Source organism: Sturnira hondurensis, unplaced genomic scaffold, assembly GCF_014824575.4.
Source record: "Sturnira hondurensis isolate 20B ecotype Veracruz unplaced genomic scaffold, ASM1482457v3 Scaffold0001532, whole genome shotgun sequence".
In the NCBI taxonomy this organism is placed as follows: Eukaryota; Metazoa; Chordata; class Mammalia; order Chiroptera; family Phyllostomidae; genus Sturnira; species Sturnira hondurensis.
This window is the reverse complement of record NW_028074163.1, coordinates 801,739-826,241: the sequence shown is the minus strand read 5'-3', so window position 1 is coordinate 826,241 and position 24,503 is coordinate 801,739. Positions and strand designations below refer to the sequence as shown.

At 43.9% G+C, this 24,503-nt stretch overlaps 2 protein-coding genes across 5 annotated transcripts in view; one reads left to right on the top strand and one right to left on the bottom strand.

The window, feature by feature from the left end:
* On the bottom strand, nt 1-18,974 carry IDH1 (isocitrate dehydrogenase (NADP(+)) 1). Its single transcript, XM_037029813.1, has 9 exons — nt 18,783-18,974; nt 14,652-14,789; nt 10,742-11,033; nt 8,354-8,459; nt 6,908-7,085; nt 5,774-5,925; nt 3,155-3,295; nt 2,314-2,476; nt 1-938 (listed from the first exon to the last, which is right to left on the bottom strand). The coding sequence occupies exons 2-9, from the start codon at nt 14,771-14,773 to the stop codon at nt 848-850; spliced, it is 1,245 nt and encodes a 414-aa protein (XP_036885708.1). The 5' UTR covers nt 14,774-14,789; nt 18,783-18,974; the 3' UTR covers nt 1-847.
* Nucleotides 18,975-23,047: 4,073 nt separating this feature from the next.
* The window catches only part of PIKFYVE (phosphoinositide kinase, FYVE-type zinc finger containing), a 74,010-nt gene continuing 72,554 nt past the window's right edge, over nt 23,048-24,503 (top strand). For all 4 annotated transcript variants that reach the window (XM_037029797.1, XM_037029802.1, XM_037029794.1 and 1 more), the window contains exon 1: nt 23,048-23,163. The gene's annotated coding sequence lies outside the window, so the exon portion shown is untranslated. The remainder of the gene's footprint in view (nt 23,164-24,503) is intronic.

Below are 24,503 nucleotides of genomic sequence, written 5' to 3'. Positions count from 1 at the left end.
TTAGTCATTAGTACTTCATTTTAATTAGTGAATAGTTTCAAGGAAGAACAGACTAGAATAGTGTTTACAATCAACTTCTGAAAAATCACATTTATATAAAGGAAGTAAAACAGGCCAGAAGTCCCAAAAAGGTGCAGCTTGTATTATTGCACTTGAATAAAACACGCTGTCCAGGAGGCGATGCTACTTAGGCCGCTGCAGAAGGCCAGAGGAGAGGACAGACAGTGGGCAAACCCTCAGGTGGTATTTATTCTGGACTCCAAACTCTCCAGTGGCCTTGAAAATATTTGACATTTCAAAATGTTCAGTTAGAGCTCTTGACACAAACGACAGCTGCGTCTCCGACGTGTTTTAGTTGTCCCCATGCTCTTCGTTCCAATTCTTGTGCAAGTTTAAGGTGCACCTGTACCTCACATGGTGGGACACCTGTCACACCCACAGCACCCAGGGCCTAGGCCACGGCAAGTGGGGAAGGGAGTAAATTTCTACTTTACGCACTTTTAGGGACTAAAACCATGGCTGTAGTTAACCTTTCAAGCACTCTTCATTTTGGTCATTTAGATCGGAACATGAGAAGAATTCTCAGTGACTATGAATCAGCACTAAAGTAACTCCTAAGCTACTGGTACAAAATAAATTTAAATTAAAAAAGTCCCTGGCCACATTTTTGAAGTGTCACACCTGTATGTATAAGACAAAGGCTGTAAACTTATAGAAAAGATAAACTCTGACTTCCAAACAAATTACAAAATTGATTATGTCCTTCCCTTGAGTGTTATACAGAAAAATGTAAACCCGTGGACCTAGTTACCAAAAAATGCTTGTCCCTGTAAGCCGAGGAATGACCTTAAAGTTTGGCCTGAGCTAGTTTTATCTTCAAATTTTCTCCGAGTTTGTCCATGAACTCAAATGTATTCAAGTAGTCAGAACGCTGCACGCTGATAGAGGAAGAAAAATGAAGACAGTTAGTTTGCTCTGATTTGTAGCAGGCAGGAAAAACGTCCTAGAAATGCTACCTAAAGTAGCAGCCTATTTATTTCTAGAAGAAAACTGATTCATGTTAACCAGCTACTGGCCTGGGGCTGAGGACTCTGCTCAGGTTCAAGGGGCTGACCCAAGCTACAGGCAGCTGCAGTCTGGGCCACACACATACACACTTGGCAGGGTCCTGCCACGCCACCCCGCTTCTCACTCCTCCCCTTACAAAGAGACAAAACCTATGCTGGGTATGCCGTGCTTTTACCCACATCCACACAAGCTGTCACATGTCCTTGACATTTTTTTTAAGTGATCTTATTTCTACAAGTGTCTCACTTAAAAACAAAAAGACAATGGACTAGCTAACGTAATCCTGCTAATAGGTGCCTATTCAAATAGGCTACAAAGGTATCATACTAGTAAGGACACTATTTTTTGCTGGAAGCTTAAGATCAGAAAAATGCAGTGATTCAGAATATCCTGGGGTGTCTACGGCCATACCACCCTGAACGCGCCCGATCTCATCTGATCTCGGAAGCTAAGCAGGGTCAGGCCTGGTTAGTACTTGGATGGGAGAATATCCTGGGGTACACTGACCCTAACTCAGATCTGCGAAGACGCAGTGGGGACGTGGGATTGGCGTTAAACTTTAGCGGTGCTTCTGCAGGTGAGTAAGAGTAAACAACTGACTTCGAGGATGGAATCTCCGATTTGCAACTCATCCAGCTGGGATGCGGTTTGCCATGTCCTCAGAAATACCCTGGGCACTGCAGGGCTCAACTACCTGACTGCTGGTTAGATACTTAAGGCAGGGACGACGACCGACTCGGCACCTGACACCTGTGCTGCTTACTGTTCTTATCTGTAAACTGAAAATAAAAATAGAGGAGTGGAATAAAACAGCCTTGGGAGCCCGTCTGCTTCTGTCTGTAATTTTCTTGTTAAATTAAATGGAACCCTGTCACCCAATGACTGTCAACTGGATCAGAGGTCAGCAGGCTACAGAACTCGGCCCATGGGCCCAATCCAGGCTGCAGCCTAGTCCGGTACACAGGTTGACGGAAATGCCGCCACACCCACCAGCCAGAAGCTAATCATCTACGACAGCTTTCATGCCATGGAGACAAAGTCCAATGATTGCTTAGTTTTGAAAGGCTGTATATTCCACAGAGCCTGAAGTGTTTATTTTCTGACGATTTATAGATCGTGCCTGCTGCTGACCCCTGACCTAGAGGATGAATAACAATTCACATACTTCCAAAAAGCCCTGATGTTTTGAGCCCAGTGAGGCTAAGTGGCAATTTGACCAGAGAACTCACAGCCTCTTATACTTACTTGGGTAAACCTTTAATACAAGCAGCCAAGTCCTTGGTCATGAAGCCAGCCTCAATGGTCTCAATGCAGACTTCTTCCAAAGCCTTTGCAAAGAAGTTGAGCTCTTTGTTGTTATCAAGCTTCGCTCTGTGGGCTAACCCTCTGGTCCAGGCAAAAATGGAAGCTGAAGGAGAAAGAGGTGGGGGGTGGAAAAAATAAGCACACACACTTCAATCATACCAGTGAGACATATACCCAAAGGTTCCCCCCAAATAGAAGATTTTTTATTTAGGTGACTGACTTCATTGAATGCTATCCACATGCCCTCTAAATTTAGGAGAGTTGGAACTATTTTACTGAATAGAAACTTTAAAAATCTGCATTTTTGTAGAAGGAAGGTTTTGTTAGAGCTTTAAGGAAGCACATTTTCACAGTGTGGAAGCTCTGGAAGCTTAAGACATTTACCAATCTGCAAAACGTCAGAACTTTTCTGTCGCTTGTCTGTATTGGTCTCCCCTCCCCTTTCAGCCTGTAATCTCTCTTTACTGTGCTACCCTTGAGGCCAGGCTAGAAGGATCTATTCTATTCATGTGGCTTTTAGATTCTTAGCAGTATGTGACATTTCACTACACCAGAGGAAAAGGAATCTCTTCTGTAATGGGTATTGTCCCACTCAATGGAAAAGCATGAATTGCAAATATATTTTAATAGCTCTTATTAGTGGAATGAATCCGCTGTTTACCAGCTGTTTACTGGTACTTTTACACACAGAGCACCTGGTAGCCAAAGGAACACGTTTGCATCCCTTTTTGAGGTCTCCACTCTGGCTGGAAACCAGCGTAGCGGCTACACACTATCTTACCAATGGGATTGGTAGATGTCTCCTGTCCCTTCTGGTACATGCGGTAGTGACGCGTTACAGTCCCATGGGCAGCCTCTGCTTCTACCGTCTTGCCATCTGGACAAACCAGCACACTGGTCATCATGCCAAGAGAGCCATAACCTGTAAATGGTAGAGCATGAAGTATTGGCTTCAACTGCCTGAGAGCAAGTGACTTAATCTTCGCAAGTCCTGGCAAACAAAGCAAACATCAATAATCCTTCTGCCCTGTGGAAAGCAGGGTCCCTGCTCCAGAGCTGAGAGAAGAGTCTCTCTGCAAAGGCCACACTTTCCCCTCCGGTGTCCATCTCAGAGGCACCTGCTCCCTGAGGGGGGGCTCAGGGTCTGATGTCTGCAACCCCACCCTAGTTCTGCGGCTTTCTATCTACTGTGGCTCATGCTCATTACCTATAACATGGGAATAACAAAACACCCACTTAATTGGTTGCTTGCGAGAATTCGATAAATGCACATATGTTCATGAGTAAACATATGAAGTTAATTTCTTCCTTGGAAGAGCACCTGCCCCAGAGTAAGAGCTCAGTACATTACGGTCATTCTTATGCACAGATGCTTTACTGTTCTGGGAAAATAAAGATGAATGACTTGTCTTCTGCCATCACGCTGCTCACAGACTCACTGGCCTGGTGAGAGAAGGCAGGTTAAAGACAGGATGAGACGGATCTAAGGACATCCCACTTGCCCTTACTCTCTTCAGCAGCCCCACCAAAATAAGGCTATTCTGTGGTTTCTGGGAACGCGATTACAACTGGTGAGTCCATGTGTTCGATTTTCCTTCTTTTATTATTCTTTTACACTTGATTCCAAAGAACACATTTCTCCATTTTTGCTCTCTCTCCAAAGCACCTGTGGAGTTCATGCAAATTTCTAATAGTCTGAGGGTAAGTAAACGTAAACAATTTCTTAAACTCATCTTTGATACAGTTATAAATTTCTGCGTGGGGTTACTCATTCCTTTCGTATCATTGTGTTGGTCTGAGGCTTCAGCTAACTCTCAAGTATTTATTGATAGACGTGTAGGATATATCACTCTCCATGGTGAGTCTGTCCATCTGTTAATGGACTAGTTGGTACCACTGTCAAAACAGAAGACCTAAGCGAAATGTCTAGAGTGAGTCCAAAGTAGTTCTTGCCTCTAAAGAATAACGCAAGGCCAGCCCAGCTGCCTTTTAATCTGTTCAGCTGCCTTGAGGTTGCATGTGTCTATAGGCTCTGCCCAGGCAGCCTTGGCTCCAGGTACCTTATCAGTGTGCTGTTGGACACTGCCCTTCACAACTCCTATTTCAAAGTCCCTTGAACCTCTACAACTTGACATCTACATTTGCATTTGAAATATTGCTCCCCATGCTCTCTTCTTGCTGCCATGAAGGAATTTAGAAATGATAGAATGACTCAGGTCCCTTATCAAGAACTCTGAGTACAAGGACGTCATTACAAAGCAACCCTCCTTCTACTGCATGTTTGGATTTAGAGCAGAGAGCAAAGAGCTGTGGAATTCATTCATCTGACATAAAAAAAAAGGGATCTTTAACTGGGTTGACCTACTGACTTTAAAACTGGTAAGAGGTACTTAAATTTTTCATAAGAGAGAAAATGTAGTACTTCCTGGGAAAAGCAAACATAATTAAAGTTGACACAAACATCTGTCAGGGGGGTTTCAAGTTGATGCAGCTGCTATGGTAACTGAAATTGAAGGGCAACTTGCTACTGAGATCAGGGAAGGAGAGTATCTATTGACTACACAGGACGTGGGCCATGGTTTCTGAAGTTCCACAACAGCCCTGGGCTTCTCTGCTCAACTCCTCTCTGTTTAAAGCTGAGCAGTGAGCACATGGGTACAGGTAAGAAGTTTGAAGACTTGGATCTTCTCACTGGATGTGTTCCTCTAGAATTACGGCCCCCATAGCCTCGGTTTCTTTGTTTGTGAAAAGAGGAGAAGAGAAGAATCAAGAAGAGGAAGAAATAAAAAGAAAGGGAGGGAGGGAGGGAAATAGAAAAATAAGAAAGAGAAAGCAGTTGAACTAGGTAAATGATTTCAAAATTCCCTTCCAGCTTCCTGCTTCATGAATATCAAGGCTATGTTATTAGGGAAATAAACATTTAGAATATTTTTTAAAGGAATGAGCTTTGGAGAGAGACCCCTTGGTTATTAGCCCAGGCCCCTCACTTTACCCTTTCCTTGCCGAGTAACCTAGTATTTCACATTCTCGGGGGGAACAGAGTCAGGGAAAAGGAGTGATGTTCAGACCAGGCAGCTGCACTATCTGTTGGAGGTACTGAAACTTCAAGTGGGAAACAAGGTTGAGAGATAAACTCTGTGAACACGTCCGAGGCTGGAGCTGAGAGTCCCAACCCACGGAGTTACCCGCTGCATGACTCTGAGGAGCAGCTTCCCCAGTCAGTCTACCTGCCTCATCTGTCAGCTGAGAAGATAGACCTGGAGCCTCGTAGCACTAACATCACATGATTTGCACAAGCGAAGAGCTATAGAATCCTCCTTCCTGAACCAGAAAACCACTGTGGCATCACCCACCTTCTGTAGAACAAGCTCCACCTCCACCTGGTCCTCTGGCTCCTTACCTTGGGCCACGGAGTCTGACTGGACATCGCCATCGTAGTTTTTACAGGCCCAGATGAAGCCTCCCTCTGACTTCATAGCTTGGGCCACCATGTCATCAATGAGCCTATGCTCGTACCAGATCTTCTGGGCTTCAAACTTGGACTTGTACTGCCTGAGAAAGAAGAGAGGAAAGAATAACAACAACAAAAAAGATGAAAATTGGCTTTGTTGGGGACATCATATGCTTTTCCAAAGAGGGGATGGAAGGGTGGGGCAGAAGCAGCATTTTTAGTACGAGCAGCACAAACTCGGGAACCTGATACACGGGTTGACTCCCTGTCCAATCACCTTCTAGCTGTGAAACCCCAATTTCCCCTTTGTAAGGGTGATTCTGCCCAGTCTGGAGACACGCGAGAATTAAGCAAGGCAGTAGTTTCCCAAGTACTACTTTAGCAGTTTTCAAAATACTACTGAGCAGCTTCTTGAGATCCAGCTTACATTAAGAATGCAGTAAGGGGGGGAAAAGACTATTCCACTGCTTGATACCATCCAGGGAACTAGGGCAGCTTCCTGGCTTTGAACAGATGGGCAGTGGGAAGAGGGTTAAAATGCCTCATGAAAGAGACAGAAAATCTGTCCTCTGACCTGAACACTCGAACCCAGAAGGGAGCTAGGCTGTCTTAAAATTTAACGCATGCTCACATACTGTTAATCTAAAGTCATTATAAATGTAGATTTTGGTTCCAGAAACTACATTAGAGCAGAGTTTTAAATCACAACAATGGGTTTCAGGAAGAATGGAAACGGGCCCAACTCAGAAACTCATTCACACACTCAAAAAATTAAGAGTAATTTTTTAATTAAGGGTAATTAAAAACTACCCTTCTATCACTAACAGGGTAACTTCTTCAAACGATACATAATTCTGGCTCTGAAAAAAGAAAAACATGAAACTCTTATCGGAGAACACATTTACCTTTGAAAAGCAACTTAGAGTGATTTTGTTTCACTTTTTTAAAATCTGTTTTGTTCTTGTCTTTAAGGAACAGTGATGGTTTTCACTCAATTTGTCCCAGAATCAAAAGGCTAAGGAAGCAAATTCTATACTATGAATGCCAGCTTGAAAAAAAAGAAGAAAAAAACCCTATAGTTACTTGTCATATATCTCCTGAAAGATGTCTTTAAAACGCCCATCATATTTCTTCAGAATAGTGTTTTTGGTGCTCAGATACAAAGGCCAACTTTTAGACAGAGCCATCTGGAAAGAACTGTGTGCAAAATCTTGGATTGACTTGTCTTCATTGTACATCCCCATGGCAACACCACCGCCATCTGCAGGGACACCAGCAAGAGAGAGAGAGAGAGAAAAAAAGAGGTAAACCGGGTATAGTTGTAACGAGTCCAAACCCATCCACTGCCACCAAGCCACCCAATTCCCAGCTCCCATGTGTAAGCCCAGGCTTCAGAAAGTCCCAGCCAGGCCTCCAGCTTGAACATTCCACGAGTCTCTGCGGCACATTAACAGGAGGGGAGTCAGTACGAGATGAGGGCATCCTAACTTGTGTTGAGAGGGCATTCAACCGACAGGAGAAAAATATGGTTTTGAGGATCCTGAAGATACTGAAATAGCAAAGACTACTGATATAAACTAGAAATGCACTCAAGAAAGGGTGAGCACGGTAAAATTCTGAAGCTGTCTTGCCATACTTTTCACCTTTCAAATACGTATTTTAAATTCTAAGTGTGTACTGGATCCTCAGCCAGAGAATGAAAGTTTTCCCAGTTCCCTGGAGGGTCCTGGGAAATGGCCACACTGTCATCAGCAGAAAAAGTTATGCTACATGCAATCAATCACTGGTGTTTCACAGCTCTTGCTGGCTGAACTCCGTTATTACTGAAAGACAGGCTCGAATCCATGCCAATAACCAGGGCCAACTGCTGCTTAGAATGCGAAAGGCGCCGAAGCCTGCAGAATTAGGTTCCATTAATATATTATTTAGAAGAGTCAAGGAAAACAAAGCTAGGTAACGTTTGAGTGTTTGTTTGTGTGAGTGCTTTTCTTAACTTTGATAGTGGAAAAGGAGGGTCCTCTGTTCTGAGTGGAATTTGCTATGTCAGACCTTTTGGTGGGCAAGAAAAGGCAAAAAACGAACGTTCCACTTCCACAGAATAAATACTCAGGTGGGCAAGAACATTTCAGCGAAAGTATATAACACAACCATTTTTATAAATTCAAACTCTATTAGAGCAAAGAGAAGGATTATGTGACAAGGGATTTGGAGTTACAAACATTTAATTTATATTATTTATACACAATAGACCCCTGCCAACCTTCCCCTTGTGTTGTAAGAGGAATGCCTAATTATCAGCTTGTCTTTGCCTTACATGCATTTCCAATTAAGTGGCTAATCTGTTCCGTGCCTTTATTCATGCCACAGAGAGCTTAGAAACCGATTATTTTTTAATTTAGATTTTAGCTGTAGTAACATTATAGATTCAGGTTGTACTTTTAGACAGCCACACAACTAACTAACTTTAAACAACAGAATAACTGTTCAAGTATCTATAAAAAATGATCATGATGAACTCTAATTACATACCTTCAAAGTTATGTACCAGGTATGTCTTGTTTTGGGATCCATCACTTGATGTGTAGGTTATCTCTACTTTCCCAGGCCCAGGAACAACAAAATCAGTTGCTCTGTACTGTGTAGGTGAGAGGGAAAGGTATTACAAAACCGACAACTATTCCAACAGGTATTACAAAAGAATGGGGAAAAAATCATAGAACAGAGCTGGGAGACACCTCGACAAACAGGAAAGTGTAGCTCAACCTTTTTTTATTTTAGAGATGGGGACAGAGGTCCAGAAGGTTCCCGAAACTAATGAGCAGCAGGGCAGTGCAGGTTAAAAATCAATGTTAACTGAGGGCCTACCATGCACCGAGCAGTTTTCTGAGCCCTGACATGGAGAGGAGAGAGAATTAACAGAGCATTTTCCCTTTGGAAGCTTACAACATAAGACAGACATACGAAAGTGAAAAGCAAAGAAAGAGGTCTCAAACAGCCAAAGTGGGCATGAGCGATGCTGGGACAAAGAGGGAGAGAAGCGACACAACCTGGAGGTCAGGGAAGTCTTCCTATAGGGAGGCAGAGATATACTGGCTGTAGTACCGAAGATAATGAAGGAGGAACAAATGCCTGTCCTCACTGTAGGGCAGATGCTTTGAGCGATCACCTAGTCTCATCTTACTATCTCATTTGATTCTTACATCAGTCTTACAAGGAAGGAACTGTGATGTTGTGGAAACAAGGCATCTAGGGTCCAAAGACTTGGGAGCTGGCCCTTAGACCTTCAGAGCTTAGCCTCTTCATAGTTCTCATCACCACTACTGCTCAGCCCAGAACTTGTCTCTAGGAATCCATTCTAGAAGCAGCCGTGACAGGTAGATGACCCCTGGGAAAGGGCCATCTGAGGAGAGCCATCTCTCTCGTGGGTGAGAAGCTACTCCAGTGGAAAACTGCGCCCAGCCTGCACTGGGCATCTGTTAAATCTCTGCTGCATTGCACCTTCTTCCTGACTCGGCGAAGACTGCTTTCAGAGTCAGGGAGCAGCAGATGCCGGCCACGCCTTTGCTTGTCTGTGCGCAGCAGCACTAACGACAGCTGGTAAGAGAGCTGCCAGGTAAGAATAAAGGTTCAGTATCTATTCCACGCAGAACACTTCTGACATTCAAAACCCTTTATTATGGTCATTTATTCCCAGTCCTCGAAAGGAAGACACTGAGGCACCGCAGCAACACACATGCTTTGCGAACATTTACACACATTCCAACAATCAGGGAATCAACTGGATGCTTGAAATTTTCAATTTGGACTTTAATAAATAGAAGGATCATTCTTCCAAGGGACTGGTGCCAAAACAGTCATTTTTTAAGAAAAGGACAAAAATGACACTGCTGAACTCCTAAGAACTCAGAGTGGGGCTCCCAGAATTAGGATGCTTGCAGCACTCCCATCCACACTTCCTGTCCTGGGCCTCTAGCGGGTACCAGGGAAGGGACCGACCGGGACGAAGGGACAGTTTGAGCCACAGGACAGAGCACAGGGAACGACCCCTCAAGGACTGCTCATTGACCCCTGTCCCCAGGAACAGTGGGTGGTCTGCCCTGGCCTGCCTGTTTTTAAGGACAGCTACATCGAAGCCTCTGGATTTCAGAATTAGGGACTTTTGTTTTTCCGGGTCTTTTAAGACATAAGGTGCTTTCTATGAAAGTCCAAGCACCTCAGTTTCAACAAGGAATTTTGTCTAGTTGGCTGTTTTTCTGTTTAATTTGGCAATCAGGCTACTTGTACAGAAATACAGACACTAAACTTTCTTTTCCAACTAGGAAAGAATGGTTTTAGAGTGGCTGCTTTCAACTACTGAGTCAGTTTTTCCTTTTCTGTACGATCACATTTCATATAATCTATGGTGGTTGTCAACCCTGCTTGTACATTGGAATCATGTGGGGAGCTTTGAAGTGCCCGAATCCCATGGAATTCAGATTAAGTTGGTGCAGGGTGGGTTTCAAGCATTGGAATTGAAACGAAGAAACACATTACAAAAAAAAAAAAGCAAAATAAAACAAACACGAAGAAAAACCTACAAAGGTTTTTAGAATCTTTCAGAACCAGGGTCAACAACTACTGATTTGGTTGAACCACAGGAAATTATCCATTAAAAATGTTGATATTATGTGGTTTAACATAATAAAAAGTTAAAAGGAAAAAAACACTTATGTTGAGACAGGTCCCTCTCTGTGAGTCTTTCTGTATTTATTTCCATCTAAATGTGTAAATATACAGATACATGCATTTCTCGGTTGTGCGCTTTATTTAATGGAAGTAGTCACCAGAGCATAAGAGCACAACACACACAATCAGAACTGCTGGGCAGCCAAAGGTGTGGACAGAGAACGGAAATCCAATTACGCCAACGTGACCTACCTGATCCCCATAGGCGTGACGGCCTATGATGATGGGTTTTACCCATCCGGTCACAAGCCGGGGGATATTTTTGCAGATAATAGCTTCCCTGAAGACAGTACCACCCAGAATATTTCGGATGGTGCCATTTGGCGACTTCCACATTTGTTTCAACTTGAACTCCTCGACCCTCTTCTCATCGGGGGTGATGGTGGCACACTTGACACCAACGTTGTACTTCTTTATCGCTTCTGCGGCATCTGTGGTGACCCGGTCATTGGTGGCGTCACGATTCTCTATGCCTAAATCATAGCTGGGAGGGAAACGTCGTAAGTGGAACTTTCCAGACAAACTGATAGGCAACCGAGGGTGCTGCCATTCTATCTATTTCTCAGTGTGCCGAAATCTGCCACGTTTCGGCTTTCACGCATCCCAGACACCGAGGATGGCTGCCAACTGAAAAACGTATGGGAGGCAGGACTGCTGGGCCCCGGCTCTGGGGCTGCCACGGGACACTGCCTGGAAGGAAACTGAACAGAAACCCCCAGGCTGGGCGCCCTTGTCTGCTTTCACCATACACAGAAAATGACATGGGTGCAACCCGTTTGCAGACTTCCTTCCATACAACTCCCACAAAAACGCAAGCCTAAACACTGCCTTATCTTTTCTTTAGTAAATATTGAGCTCTAAAAGTAAAGGGGGCTGAGGGCTCAATTTTTTTTCTCATATTTTGACAACTTAAGCAGTGGGACTTACAGATGTGACATTCAGTGCCAAAATCCGATGAATCCTTCATTCCTGCCAGTTAGTCCTATGATGAACCTTTCCCTAAGTCTTGGGTAAGTCTCTCTGTTCTGAACACAGGCCTGTGGGTTATCATGTAAGTAATGGAACCAAACAGCAGTTTTATGCACCCCAGAGAGCTAGCTCAGCACACACCAGCACCCAGACTGCAAGTTATCCAGCGCTGAAAAGAATGTTGGTTGTTCAGAGCACGGACTATGACTGTAAAGCTTTATCTAAAGCATAAAAGTTTGTCAGAAATAGGAGAAACAAAGCAGTAATGTTCTTGTTCTCCAAGTTTTTTAAACAGTTCCTCAGCTTACATAACTTGCTGAACCACGAAGCCTCTAGATTTCTCTTGTTGCTCTGTTTCCCTAATGTCCCAGCTCATGAAGCAAACACAAGGATGGGAATCTCAACGTCTTTCCAAATAAAAAGAATCATGGACTTTGACCTCAGATAATTCACATAAGCCTGACAAAGCACCGACTCTCTTATCTTCTGGCAGAGAAAGTGCTGAGTTATCTACAAATGTTTACTCCTCACTCAAACGAGAAGCATGGTCAGCAGTTTTCATGTTCTTAGGAACCATTCGTCATCAGGAGCAACTAGCAGCAAATCTGTGGATTTTCTGCTTTTCTTAACATTTCTAAGAGAAAAGAAAGAATAAATGACCTGGGCCACTGTCCAGCCCGCAGAAAACAAAACGAATTGCTCTGCTCCCCTCAGAAGGAACCTCGTCATGTAATCACAGCAATTTTCGAACAACCTAATGCTTATTTGAGCCTCCAAAAATCCCTTGGTCTGTAGCCCGTGAGACTTTTTTCTAGGTCTGAGGGCTGTCCTTTAAAACTCCTTATGCCTCTAGGCTATTCTAAAGAACTCTGCCCACCCACCTACATAAAGTTCTGAAACAGGTGAGTACTTGTAAAAATTCTTTAACCAACTTGGATGATGCTTTTTATGCTTCACTCCCCGGATGTTCTGTTGACCTCTGCAGGTATTTGCTCCTTCTCCTGGTTGTAATATAGATATTATCAACAGCCGGACCATAGGATATTTAAAAAGGGTGTCTCGATAGACACCATGTACATTAAATGTCTAGCAGGAGTGTCCGACCTGCAGGCAGCAGACCACATGCAGCCCAGGATGGCTGTGAATGCGGCCCAATGCAAAAATCGTAAATTTACTTAATACATTATGCGATTTTTTGTGTGATTACACGTTGCAATGTATTTCGTGTGTGGCCCAAGACAACTGTTCTTCTTCCAGTGTGGCGCAGAGATGCCAAAGGTTGGACACCCCTAGACCACCCAAGCAAATGCAACAGGTCCTCAGGACAGTCTGTTGAATAATTCTGGGTCAAGGTGAATACACCTACAGTTGCCTGTAATTTGGCTAAAATGTGACAGTCTTCAGCCACTTCCCCCCTGTAAAAATTCTGTCTCTACCTAGTTCAAATATTCAAAAAGCCAGTTTATGCGCTGGCTGGTGTAGCTCAGTGGATTGAGTGCAGGCCTGTGAACCAAAGGATCATGGTCCGATTCCCAGTCAGGGCACATGCCTGGGTTGCAGGCCAATTCCCAGCAGGGGACGCATGAAAGGAAACCATACATTGATGTTTCTGTCCCTCTCTCCTTCCCTTCCCCTCTAAAGATAAGTAAATAAAATCTTTTTTAAAAAAAGCCAGTTTATGAGAAACACAGGAAAAAAAATGAGAGAATTCCACAGAGACTTTCATATCTGTTTCTAAAGATGTTAAACAGAGGGCAAAGGCTCAAGTCTTTAGGCCAGAAATGGTTTCAGGGAACTTCTGAAAGGTTAGTGTTTCATTTAAACAACACTAACGAAGGGTTCTTTCTGTACAACTGTACGAAAAGAGCAAAAGGCAAGGACTAAAAAAGGGAAAAGGTCCACTGTCCAAGTACAGGGATAGAAAATCGAGCTACAAAGGACAAAATTGTGTTAACCACATTTACCGTTTCACAGAGGATGTACCTCCAGTTTTCCCTTCTACAAACAATATTCGTGCTACTCTTAGATGCTGATTTATCACAAATAAAACCTTTACAGGAAACAGAGGCTTGGAAAGACCTGAGAATCACATTTTTTCCCATCATAGTTCTTGTCTTCTGAACAGTAAGCCCAGTTTATATAGCCACGTTCAATGTGAAGCAGGGGCATCTATTCAGGCACTCTCCCCCAAGAGCATTAGTCACGAGAGACAGCTGTCTGTATGTTAAAAGGCTCATTATGCCCTGCATCACTAGGAGTGCAGTCCCTGGGTTTGCAGTGTGGAGAAACAGTCATGAGCCCCATATACAGCAGTGACCCCATACCATTCTAATGGAGCTGAAAAATTCCCACCACCTAGTTGGGTTTTAGCAGCCGTGATGTTGTGTTGCAACACACATACTTACCATGGGTAGGACTGCCAACAGTAGGCAGTCCAGGTGTGAGGCTGAGGAGCCGCAGGGGAAAGAATTTGTCACCCTAAAATGTATCTCTTTGGCATAAGGATTATTTTAGGCTGGTTAATTTTGAGAAACAACAGACATGGGAGAAGCTCTAGAAGCCAAGCAGAAGGAACCCCTTGCAAAATGCATTTAGATTTGTAAGGGGCGTCTCCATGTGTTAGGAGTTTCTCCGCTGGTATACCAGGAAGAGCGGGATGACCTCATCTCCAGACTCTTAGGAAGGCAGAAGAGGAAGACTCAAACATGCCTAACACCTTCCCTGTTCACAGTGCCTTCCGCATAACATCACGTCACTGACACCCTCCCAACCCCAACAACATCTTCTTCTGTCTTTGGCCAAAGACAGTATGTAAGGTGGTGACTTCAGCTGTGTTGGAGAGTTACTATAAGAAAGGCATACCTATTAATATTATTAGACTTTTGTTTTTTCTTTAATCTGTCTTTTATTACAGGATGTCTCAGCCAAGAGCCCAGAAGGGTAGAGGGGAAACTATTTTGCCTCCCCTGCCGAGCAACAGGCTGCATCGCTGAGACGAGGTGCGCAGGAGGTTATACCACCCAGGTTTGTGTCGGTGCACCCTGTGGTGTTGGCACTGCAACACAGCTGCCCAACCACACATTTCTCAGAATGTATCTTTGTCTGTAAGATGTGCAGACTCTAATTCATTTACCTGTGAAGGTCCAATTCCACATAGGGAAAAATGAGCTTTTCTTTAATTAACTCCCAAATGATTCGTGTCATTTCATCTCCTTGCATCTCTACCACAGAACCGCCACGGATTTTTTGAGACATTTTGACTTCAATAAACCTTTAAAAAGCAAAAAAAGAAGAGAAGACATGCATCTGATCATTTATTCCATGACGGTGTTGCCAGTCTAACGGGGTGGTGGGGGTGGTGGTGGTGGTGTTTCTGTCTGCCTGTGCACATCAAAGCCCAATCGGAAAGGGGTAGGAGTTGGCAGCCAAGAAAGCATGGCTTTACCACTTGAGGAAGCAGCCCACACCCGGGGCGACGAGTGAACTAAAGCTCACAGACCTGGCTCCTGTAGGTATATGGGGAAAAATCATCAGTTACAGGACGAAGGGAGGTGGGGCTGTGGTCTCTGCGACTGGCCAGCGCTAGGGTAGGGGGTCACTGGTCACTGCACCTGGCCCTCCTGCCAGCCATGGGAGCACTGCCTCTGGTGTCCCCACTTTTCTGGGTCTGGAACTAATACACAGCTGAGGCCTAGATGTTATCTTTGGCTTAACTGAAACTCTGTCCTTGTGGCCAAAAGACTGAGGCTTTGTTCCTAAGATTGTTTAATGCGGACCAGAACCGCACTGTCCTTGGGGTTTACTCATTAAGAGAGTGGATATGCAAGGGAGAAGGAGGATCCTGAGTCAGTGTGCTGAGTGAGGCCGCTAGGAATCAAAAGGAAAGACAAAAGGTCATATTAAAGAAACAAAGTTTCTGCACAGTTACAATAATACAAAAACAAAACATAAACATTTGATGACCACTAAAAGAACAATTTATAACAGCACAACTGCCTATAGAGCTAGTGATAATTACGTTTACTATTAAAACTGAGCATGTTCTCTTCATAGAGCATTGTCACGCGTTTCACCTGTAAGTTGAGTCAGCCCTCACAACGGCCCAGAGGATGGGAACCATTTTCCTATTTTACTTCGATAAAAAGAAAAGTAGCTTTCCCAAGGCCACCCAGCGAGAGCATCAGGCAGCCTGACCCTGTCACATGCCCTTAATAAGGTGATCGGTATTTGTGTCTTATAAAATATTATTTTCACAGTATCACGAACACTTTTATTCGACTCCTCATTTTAGTGGGCCTTCAAGATGAGCAGAACGATGAGTGCTAATAGTTCCCCACTTTGAAGAGACTGTTTTGGTTACAATAATCACCTTTGAGGAGATATGGTAAGTTCTTATTGCTTACGTTTAAAGAATGTAAGTCTAAAAGTGAAAGATGAAGAATTCCTGGTGGAACTATGTGTTCCTAGAGACGAATAATGGATACTGAGGATGTGGACCTCAATACAATAGTGACTTCTCGGTGAGTGAAATCTGCATATACAAGGCCACTGCTCAGGGCCCAACGATGTCCCTGTTCTCTTCCTCAGTGACCCAATTCCCATACCATTTCCCTGGCTGCCGATGGGCAAAGGTAAGCTATCAGTATGTGGCATAGGGAAGAACTGTTCCTGGAAGAGACGTCACCTGGAGGAGTAGGGTGTGGGGTCAGCAAATACACATCCATCTGATTCTGATTCTCAGAAAGGGCAGGACAGGGGCGCACCCTTTGGAAGAAGCAAGACTATGGGGCTTAAAGGCCACATCCTATGTGTGTTCCCCCCAAAACAGAAGGAGCCCTGAGCCTCTCAGAGGTGTGTATTTCCTTTCATCATGCTCTAACGGAAACTCTTTTCCCCAGCAACACCACTGCAAACAAAAGCAACATCCTTGCTTTTATTCCCCTGAATTTATAGCTGAGGACCGCAAAAGTATGGAGAACTGACTTTAAAAATTATTAGGCAAGAGGCCTCTAAAGTCTCACTTGAAAAGCTGAGCTCAAGTAACTTGGCCTTCAAACTAAAAAAAAGTAACCCTCAGTTTCTTGTGAAAAGCCAGGATGTATTTCTACCCCTGGGCCCTTTTCACTTCCCAAATTTGAAATTCTAGAATGCTGCTTATTTATGTTTAGGAGGTTCCCTAGACCATTCCTGGGCAACCATCTGGAACTCAACTAGAATTAAAAAACTAAACAAACTGGTGTGGATGAGTCAATTACTTCCCATGTGTAATTTCAAGTATAATTTATAGTACAGCTTAAAGTGTATGGTTCAGGCATGCTGATTCCACTGTCTCATCTCTTCTGGTATTTAACACGGACGAAACAAAAGAAAAAAGAGGCAGTAAGCTTATCTTGGTCTTAATATTACATTTCCATGGCCACATTCCTATACAGCATTACGCAAGAGTTGACTTGGCTAGCTTTCCTCGATGGCAAACAGAATTAATAGAATTTCATACACCACACCTGAATTTTCAATACTGATATTATTTTTTAGCTAATTGTTTCCTTCTCAGTTGAAGTAAATGTTTTGTGCAGTTATCTTTCTATACTCATAATGCATAACTGAAACATTTCATGTTTTCCTCACATCACTCAACTAAAATTTTACCACCTTTTAAAACTGAACAACGGAAGCTTTATGGATTTACTGCAATGTAGGAAATTATTTTATTTCTTTTAGATGTGAAATCCATGGGGTGGGCTTTAGGTCCCACTGGGTTTTCTTGTCTAATCCTGCCCTTCAGATTTTGGTCTCCACCCAAACCTCCACTTCAGAAGGAAGGACTTTTCCACAGGCCAGCTCATTTTGTCTGAGAGCAGCCGAATTCCAACCTGCAGGCACACTTGTGCAATTCCAGAAAATAAACCTGGACTAATACAGAATAATTTAAGAAAAAAACCCCAAAACCCAAAACTGCTCACTCTTTAATATTATTTGCACCAACTCCCAATTTTTTAGCCATTTGTTTTGGAGGCTTTCATGAATTAGAATTTCTGGGCCAAAAAAAAAATAAGTCTCTTGCAGTGAAGACACTGGGCTGCCAGGCAATAAGGAATGAGTTGTAATTTGCTTTTGGAAATATTCCTGACTCATTCTCTTGCAGTGCCTGCCTCTAAGATCTCCAGGACCAATTAAAGGCAGTATTGCCACACCAAAGAAAATACGGAAGGGAGAAGTTGCTAATTCTTATCACGGAGGATCAACTTGTAATCACTCATTCTAACTCCTTTCAGTCTTGTAGACTCAGTTGAGTGTAATTTATCTCCTAAAATAAACCCAAACCAAACGGAATAAAAAGACAACATACAAACGTCTCCTATCAGAAGGATTTAGATAGCCCGGTTTATCCGGTTTGAAGTACATTGCGGAATGAACCCAGAATGGCAAAGGAATGGTTTCAGGTCTGTAGGCACCTTCCAAATAAAGGTTACAGGAGTACCAATAACTGCCTGCACACAGTGGAGGGTGCGTCCCGGGTTTGTCGCCCGTTAGCTGGTCTTGGGGTTTGTACGTCCTTAGGGGACGCTGTGACCAGGAGGCTGTTGGCCTGCACACGTCCTTGTGGCCATAGAGCAAGAAGATTGCCACCACAACTGGCCCGGTTCCTCCTTCCGGGTCTCCACGTCCACGCCCACCATCTCCGTTGCCGGACCTTTAAACGGGTGCCGGGAGTCGGTCAGGGAACGCCTTCCCTAGAACTTGAGAATGCTGCCGTGGCGGGTCTCTGCTTTCCTCCCCACTCCGCCCCCACAGCACTCGGGTGCTGGAGCTCCTCCCCCTCCGTGCCACCCCGGCCGAGGCATCCTCCGGGTTGCTGGAGTCGGCGGTACACGCCCAAGTCCTCTGCTTCCACCTTCCTTTGCTTTCAGCTCCCACTGCCACACGTTTTCTTCGCCCTAAACCCAAGACTTAGTCTTCTACGAATCCTTGTAGCTTCCCACAGCTAGATTTTGCACGTAGACCTCGGCTTCCATTTGTCAACGTATACAACTTTCTGCCGCCCAATTTCACCCTCCCGAGCCCAAGAGCCGGTCTTTTACACATCCAGGAACCTAGCACCCTCTCCCTCCACATTTTCCTTTCCCACGTGCAATACCCGGACTTCTTTTTCCCTTCCTTGCGATCAGAACTCGCCGCTGAGCTCCTTCCTCCACATCCAAGACCTGAGCTTTCTTCCTTTTTCCCATCCCAACTACTGGCGTACTCAGAGGCCCGCGGTTACCTGCAGGGGATGGTACGCTGGCGATGCACCGGGGGGCGCCACAGCCACTCACACGATCAAATTCACAGGTGCGAATACTGGCAATCCCAGCTGGGTCCCAGTTGTTTGGGCGTCTGACTCAGCCTAGGCGAAACCTACGGAACAGCACCGGGGAAGGCTTTTCCTCTACGCGGCCTTTGTCCCCTCCCGGCCCTGCCCCATCAGCCCACCTCCTGGAGCCCCGCCCCCGCCCCCGCACCAATCGCAGTGTGGTGGGCGGGGCAAAGGTTCAAGGCTTGTTTTCTGAACTTCTGGGAGCAATCTGCGGAGCATCCTTCTCAGCGCCCTGGGCGAAGAAAGTGGCTGCAGCGCCCGTGAACTAGGCTATGGCTTTTAATGGTGAAAGTACGCGAGTGCCACCTGCAGGCTGGGAAGTAGAACGCGCTGGGGTTGGTGTTCTGACACCCACTTGCCAAAGGGCACCCTGGACTTTGTAAACACCCTAGGGACTTGAGGAGTGAGTTTCCAGGCCCACAGTAAAAGCAAACGGGGAGACAGAGCTCCTGGCCCCAGTCCCTTTCCTGGCTCTCCCCAGAGTCTGGAAATGCCTTTGGCCCAAGAAAGAGTGATCCAGGCAATGAGCGTGGGCTGCCTTAGGGGTTACTCCACCCGCAGCTAGAATGCAAAGGATTGAACAGTTACACAAGCAGGCATGCCACAGTAATTTCGGCCACCTTCAATGACTAGGCCTTTAGGGCGTCTTTACCTACCCAGTGACTCTCCTGTAACCACGGTCTCACTTTTGGTGGTTTCAGTTACCTGCAGTCACCTGCAGTCCTGCAAACATTAAATGGAAAATTCCAGAAAAACAATGCCTGAGTTTTAAATTGCGCATTGTTGTGAATAGCATAATGAAATCTCTAGTCGCCATGTTCTGTCTCTTCTGAGAAGTGATCATCTTTTTGTCCAGCATATACATGCTGTGTACTACACAGCTATATACCCTCTAGTCAATTTAGCAGCCTGCTGGTCAGTTATCAGATAGAATATCCGATATTACAGCTTCCAGTGCCTGCGTTCAAGTAAGTCTTATTTTACTTAATAATGGCCCCAAAGCCATTCACATAACTATTATTACAGTATACTGTATTATTTTTCTGTTTATTTGTTGTTAATCTCTTATTGTGCCTAATTTGTAAATTAAACTTTATCATAGGTATGTATGTTTAGGAAGAAAGTTTGGTATTATCTATGGTTTCTGACATCCAGTGGGGGTCTTGGAATTTATCTCCCCCTTCCCTCCATAAGGGGGGACTACTTGTAATTCCAATTACTATTACATACTACAAATAACCCCAATAATCATTGCATTACAAAATAAAGATAATGAGGAGATTATTATCTGGGTTCCAGAGAAGTTAGAGTAAAGATGTGGAATTTGAAAAACCAGTGGCTTAAAAAAAATATTTGCCCCTCCAGGTAATTATTTTTTGGTGTACTCCTTACTCTTGAAAACCCGATGGTAAAGGAGTATTTTAGGTAGTGATTTGTAGCATAATAGCATACTTGTGTATTGCTTTCTGGGATTTAATGTTCCCAAATTTACTTTTAAAAATTATCTTTAGCATCAGATTATTACAATTATTCTCTTTGAAGATAAACTGATTTAGGAAGGGCACCACACAAGGTGCATTTTCCACACTAGAGGGCACTGGTGTTTTTCCTAAGCAAAAAGGAAGAAAGAATACATAGCTTTGTGCTTGATTTTTGAGGTGGATTAACAGAAAGTAGCTGTCACCTCCATTTATTTCTGTAGAAATTATTATAGAGGTGTATGAGCACAGGTGCATTGGGCCTCCAATCTGAGACTCAAAGTCACCCAAGATTGTAGCTTTACTCTGTATTATAGTGGGCTCACATTTTTTATTACCCCTTGCCCACTACTAAAAGTATTTACAGTCGTTCTTGTTCCAAAAAGGATTTAGGGCAGTCCTCAAGATACATACAATGTAGTGTCATAAAGTACATTGTCATTGAATAAAGGTAAGGAAAATGAGGAAAGACATAATAAATGTAGGAAATTCCATAGAACCAAGGTGAATTTAATCACAAAATGTATTAGATCAAGTTCTAAACACAGCTGGAAATGGGGTGCAGATTTGGCTCCAAGCCTGTGTAGGAAGAAAGGTAAAACTTTTGGGAATTTCAGCATCTGAAACAGTGTCTCCTTAGCCAGTAATGTAGGGAATCCTCCATAATTAAAAATAGTTCTTTCGTAGATTTCTAGAATTGACTTATAATATTGCTCTCTGTACGCTCCTTATGTTGTTAGCTTTTATACAACAACTATAACAAATTTATAGACAAAATAACTAGAAACAAAACTGTAAGATAATACATTACCTAGCAAGAACTCTGTGAAATATTTAACATCTTCGAGAGCCAGGTGGAGGAAAAGAAGCCCCCAAAAGAGAATGAGAAGGACTCCCTGGGGATAGCAGAATCAGCAGAGCTTGATGGGAGCCAAAGAAAAAGTTTCCAAAAAGAAGAGCAAAAAACAGCAAGAAAGACAAAGCCTGAAAATAATTTTGGCCGGTAGGAGGATCTCATGAAAGCACTTTAAGAAGAATAATTATTATATCAGAATGATTCTGATAGAAGTCAAATGATAGGGGATTGAAGTACAAATGGAAGGTGGGGAGTTTGGGAGACAAGAAAACTTTTTAAAGAAAGTTGACTGTGAAGTGGAGAAGACTCTATAAGGTCTTGGTAAGGATAATTTCTGATGACTGAGTAAAACTGTTCGTCATTTGATTGTTTTACTTTCATCTGGTTTGTGTAGGTTAGAAATTTGTTTCCTTTCTATTTATTTTTACTGTTTCAAATAACTGTGACAAACACATTTAGGTATACTTTATTTTATGCTTGAATCAGTTCCTTAGGCTAGATTGCTAGGGTGGGAATTGTTGATCAAGGAGTGTAAACATTTTTAACATGCTTAGATTCATCAAGTCACTTTGTTGGGGGCCATATACTTACTTATGTTTTCCCATGAAGCGCAAAAGAGTGCCAATTCCATTCCTTCCTGAATTTCATGATTTTAAAAAACATAATCTCAATGAACTGAGAAATGCTCCATAAAATGGCAGTTCTGTAGCTTATTTTATACATTAGAAGAAAAGGAGGAGAAACAAATAAGGTTATGTGAAATCCATTGGTGGTAGATTAAGGGGGTGGGAGAAAGCAAAGCAGGGAAAATCTCTGGGCTTAGATAAAAACTAAAATGAAGAGACGCATACATCTTTTATATTATGGGTATAGGATAGTTAATAGTTAACAGTTCCATCACCAAAAGATGGTATGGAGGAACTAAGATAACAATAATAGGCTCTTTGTTATGGTGATTTGGTGCAGGCAATTGTGCCCAGAGGGATCCGGAAAAGGAGACACTGACATTTCAAAGGTTTATCTTAGTTGTAACAGACAATAGGCTCACTTAGGTGAAGAGTAACCTTTGCGAAGGAAGCTCAAGGCCTAGGACATGTGCTTTCAGATAGGGATTTTCATGTTTGGAACACGAAAATGGGGTTGCTCTCAATCTCTGAGTTTGTAAGGCCCTCCATGCTTGTCTACCCTGTGCTTGTCAGGTTTAGTATGTGGCCCCCTTTTTCTCCACAGAGTTAGTTAACATCGCTTACTTTGTGTTTGATGGCTTACTTTGTGTTTACTACTCTGTCAAATGCTTCACATGCAATTCTTAATACTAAAAAAATCTGTTAAGTGGGTACTAAGCCCCATTTTACAGATAACCCGTGCAGGGCCTAACGAAATTTGTTTTAAGGTCATGTGGCTGGTTATCGGTAGAGTGGTACAAATGTAAAAGTCTTGGCTATAGACATTCACTTGCTCTATATCGCACAAGTGAACGTCAGTCATGAGACCACTGCGCGCAGTTACATATTATGAGTGCCCACATCATCGAACACATACGATAGCTGCTGGCCAGCGGGCACCCGTCAGGTGACCCCGCACGCCTGATGCTCACGCGCGCAGCCATCCTGTTTTCATCCAAGAAGGTTGAGGCGGCCTAATCTCGGCCAAATTGTCAGGAACGACTCTATCTGGGTTGGATTCCCTCTGCCTGAACATCTGATCGAGCATCTTACGGGCTGGAAGGAGAGGGCGGAGCCGGCGGTCAGGAAAGTTGTGGATTGGAGGAGAGGAGAAACAGGGGGAGGAGCCTTGGGGAAGCGAGAGGCCACACCAATCATGTAAGCTGCTTTGCTTCCTCCCGCAACAGTCAGAGGCCCCTCGCCGCACTCTGTAGCCGGTTTCCTGCGCCGCAACTGGGTAAAGCAGCAGCTGCGGTGGAGGGATTTGGGGGCCCGGGCCGGAGGCGTAGGTAAGGGCTGGGTCCTGGCGCGCCGCCGTCGGGTCTGAGAGTGGGGCCAAAGGCCGATTTGGCAAGCTCCAGAGCCGGAGCCAAGGGGATGGCTGAAAGGAAGGGGAGCTTTGTGGCTCCGCAACTGTGGCTGGGCCGGTAAGGGCAGAGAATCTGTGTCCGCTGGTAGCCGGCTTCCCTGATTCCCCCGTTGCCCCTTGTCATGTCATGCGACTGTGGAAGGGAGCCGGATGGGCTCTTCTTGAAGAGGTTTTTCGTTGGGAACATTCGAAGTTCTCTCTGTGCTCCGAAGCTCACTTTGGAGGTGCACAGTCCAGTTCCTCCCCTCTCTGGTGGATTAGCTCTGAATCTGTGTGTCAGAGGTGCATCCATAGGCTGGAAAAGAAAGTTCATGGGCTCCAGAAAGGACAGTAGTAGTGGGGTTTTAGATACGTCGATGCCTCCTTAAACGCTTGCCTCTGCTGTTTAAGGCTATTCCATTTCTGCTTGTGTTTCCCAGTCTAAGACGAGGAGACTTGTATCCCAATTAGTATTTTGTTTTTGCTTAGAACGTTCCCAGCCAGAGGATGAGACTGGAATATAATGGATGTTTTTAAGGAATTGAAGTGTTATGTCTAATATAAAGGTTACTTGTAAGACATTCCAGAAATATGAGAAGTGCTAGCATTCTGTGTAAAGCAGTTGTTTTTGTTTATTGTGTATGTGTTAAACAATCATGTATCGGTTCAGTGCACCCTCTGTCAAATTAGTGCTCTAAGGACAGGACAGGTAGTTACATGGTATATTGCACTGATGATTTCTTTGATTCATTTCTGGTTTATTTGCACCTCATTTCTGACCTATTTGAATGTCGTTTTCCACCACTCTAAAGTTCTCACTCCATCAGGAATCTTACAAAAAACAATCTTCATTTCTCTGCGTTGGGTTTGGGTTTGGGTTTGGGTTTGTGGCAGAGATTGAGCAGGTCTCTTCTGTAGAGCAGGACAGCCTTCCTTTGTTCTTCTCTTTTCGTTTTGGGAAGGGTACTATGGATCACATTGAGGTTTGCCTTTAGTGTGTCTGCTGGCATGTTGCTCACCAGTTGAACAACACCAAAAAACTGTTGATGAAAACTGGCATTTCTAGTATCCAGTTGTCCTGCATTATTAGATGTCTTTTGAGTATTTTTCAAAAACTATTTAGAAAGAACTCGACTGATACTTGGATTTTTTTTATCTGCAGAAATTCTGGTATTGGCTGGCAAATCGCGTTTATTTTCTACATTTTAACACCCGATTAGCCTTCCCATTGGCTTAAGCAACAAGATAATGTGAAGTCAGTGTGTATATAATAAATAAGTA

What these genes read in the sequence shown, in the direction of transcription:
- IDH1 (XM_037029813.1), bottom strand. Translation starts at nt 14,773, where the DNA reads ATGTCTCAAAAAATCCGTGGCGGTTCTGTGGTAGAGATGCAAGGAGAT. An exon ending in GTCAGACTCCGTGGCCCAAG is followed by an intron (nt 3,296 to 5,773) that starts GTAAGGAGCCAG and finishes TACCATTTACAG; the next exon opens with GTTATGGCTCTCTTGGCATG. An exon ending in TGTATTAAAGGTTTACCCAA is followed by an intron (nt 939 to 2,313) that starts GTAAGTATAAGA and finishes TTCCTCTATCAG; the next exon opens with CGTGCAGCGTTCTGACTACT.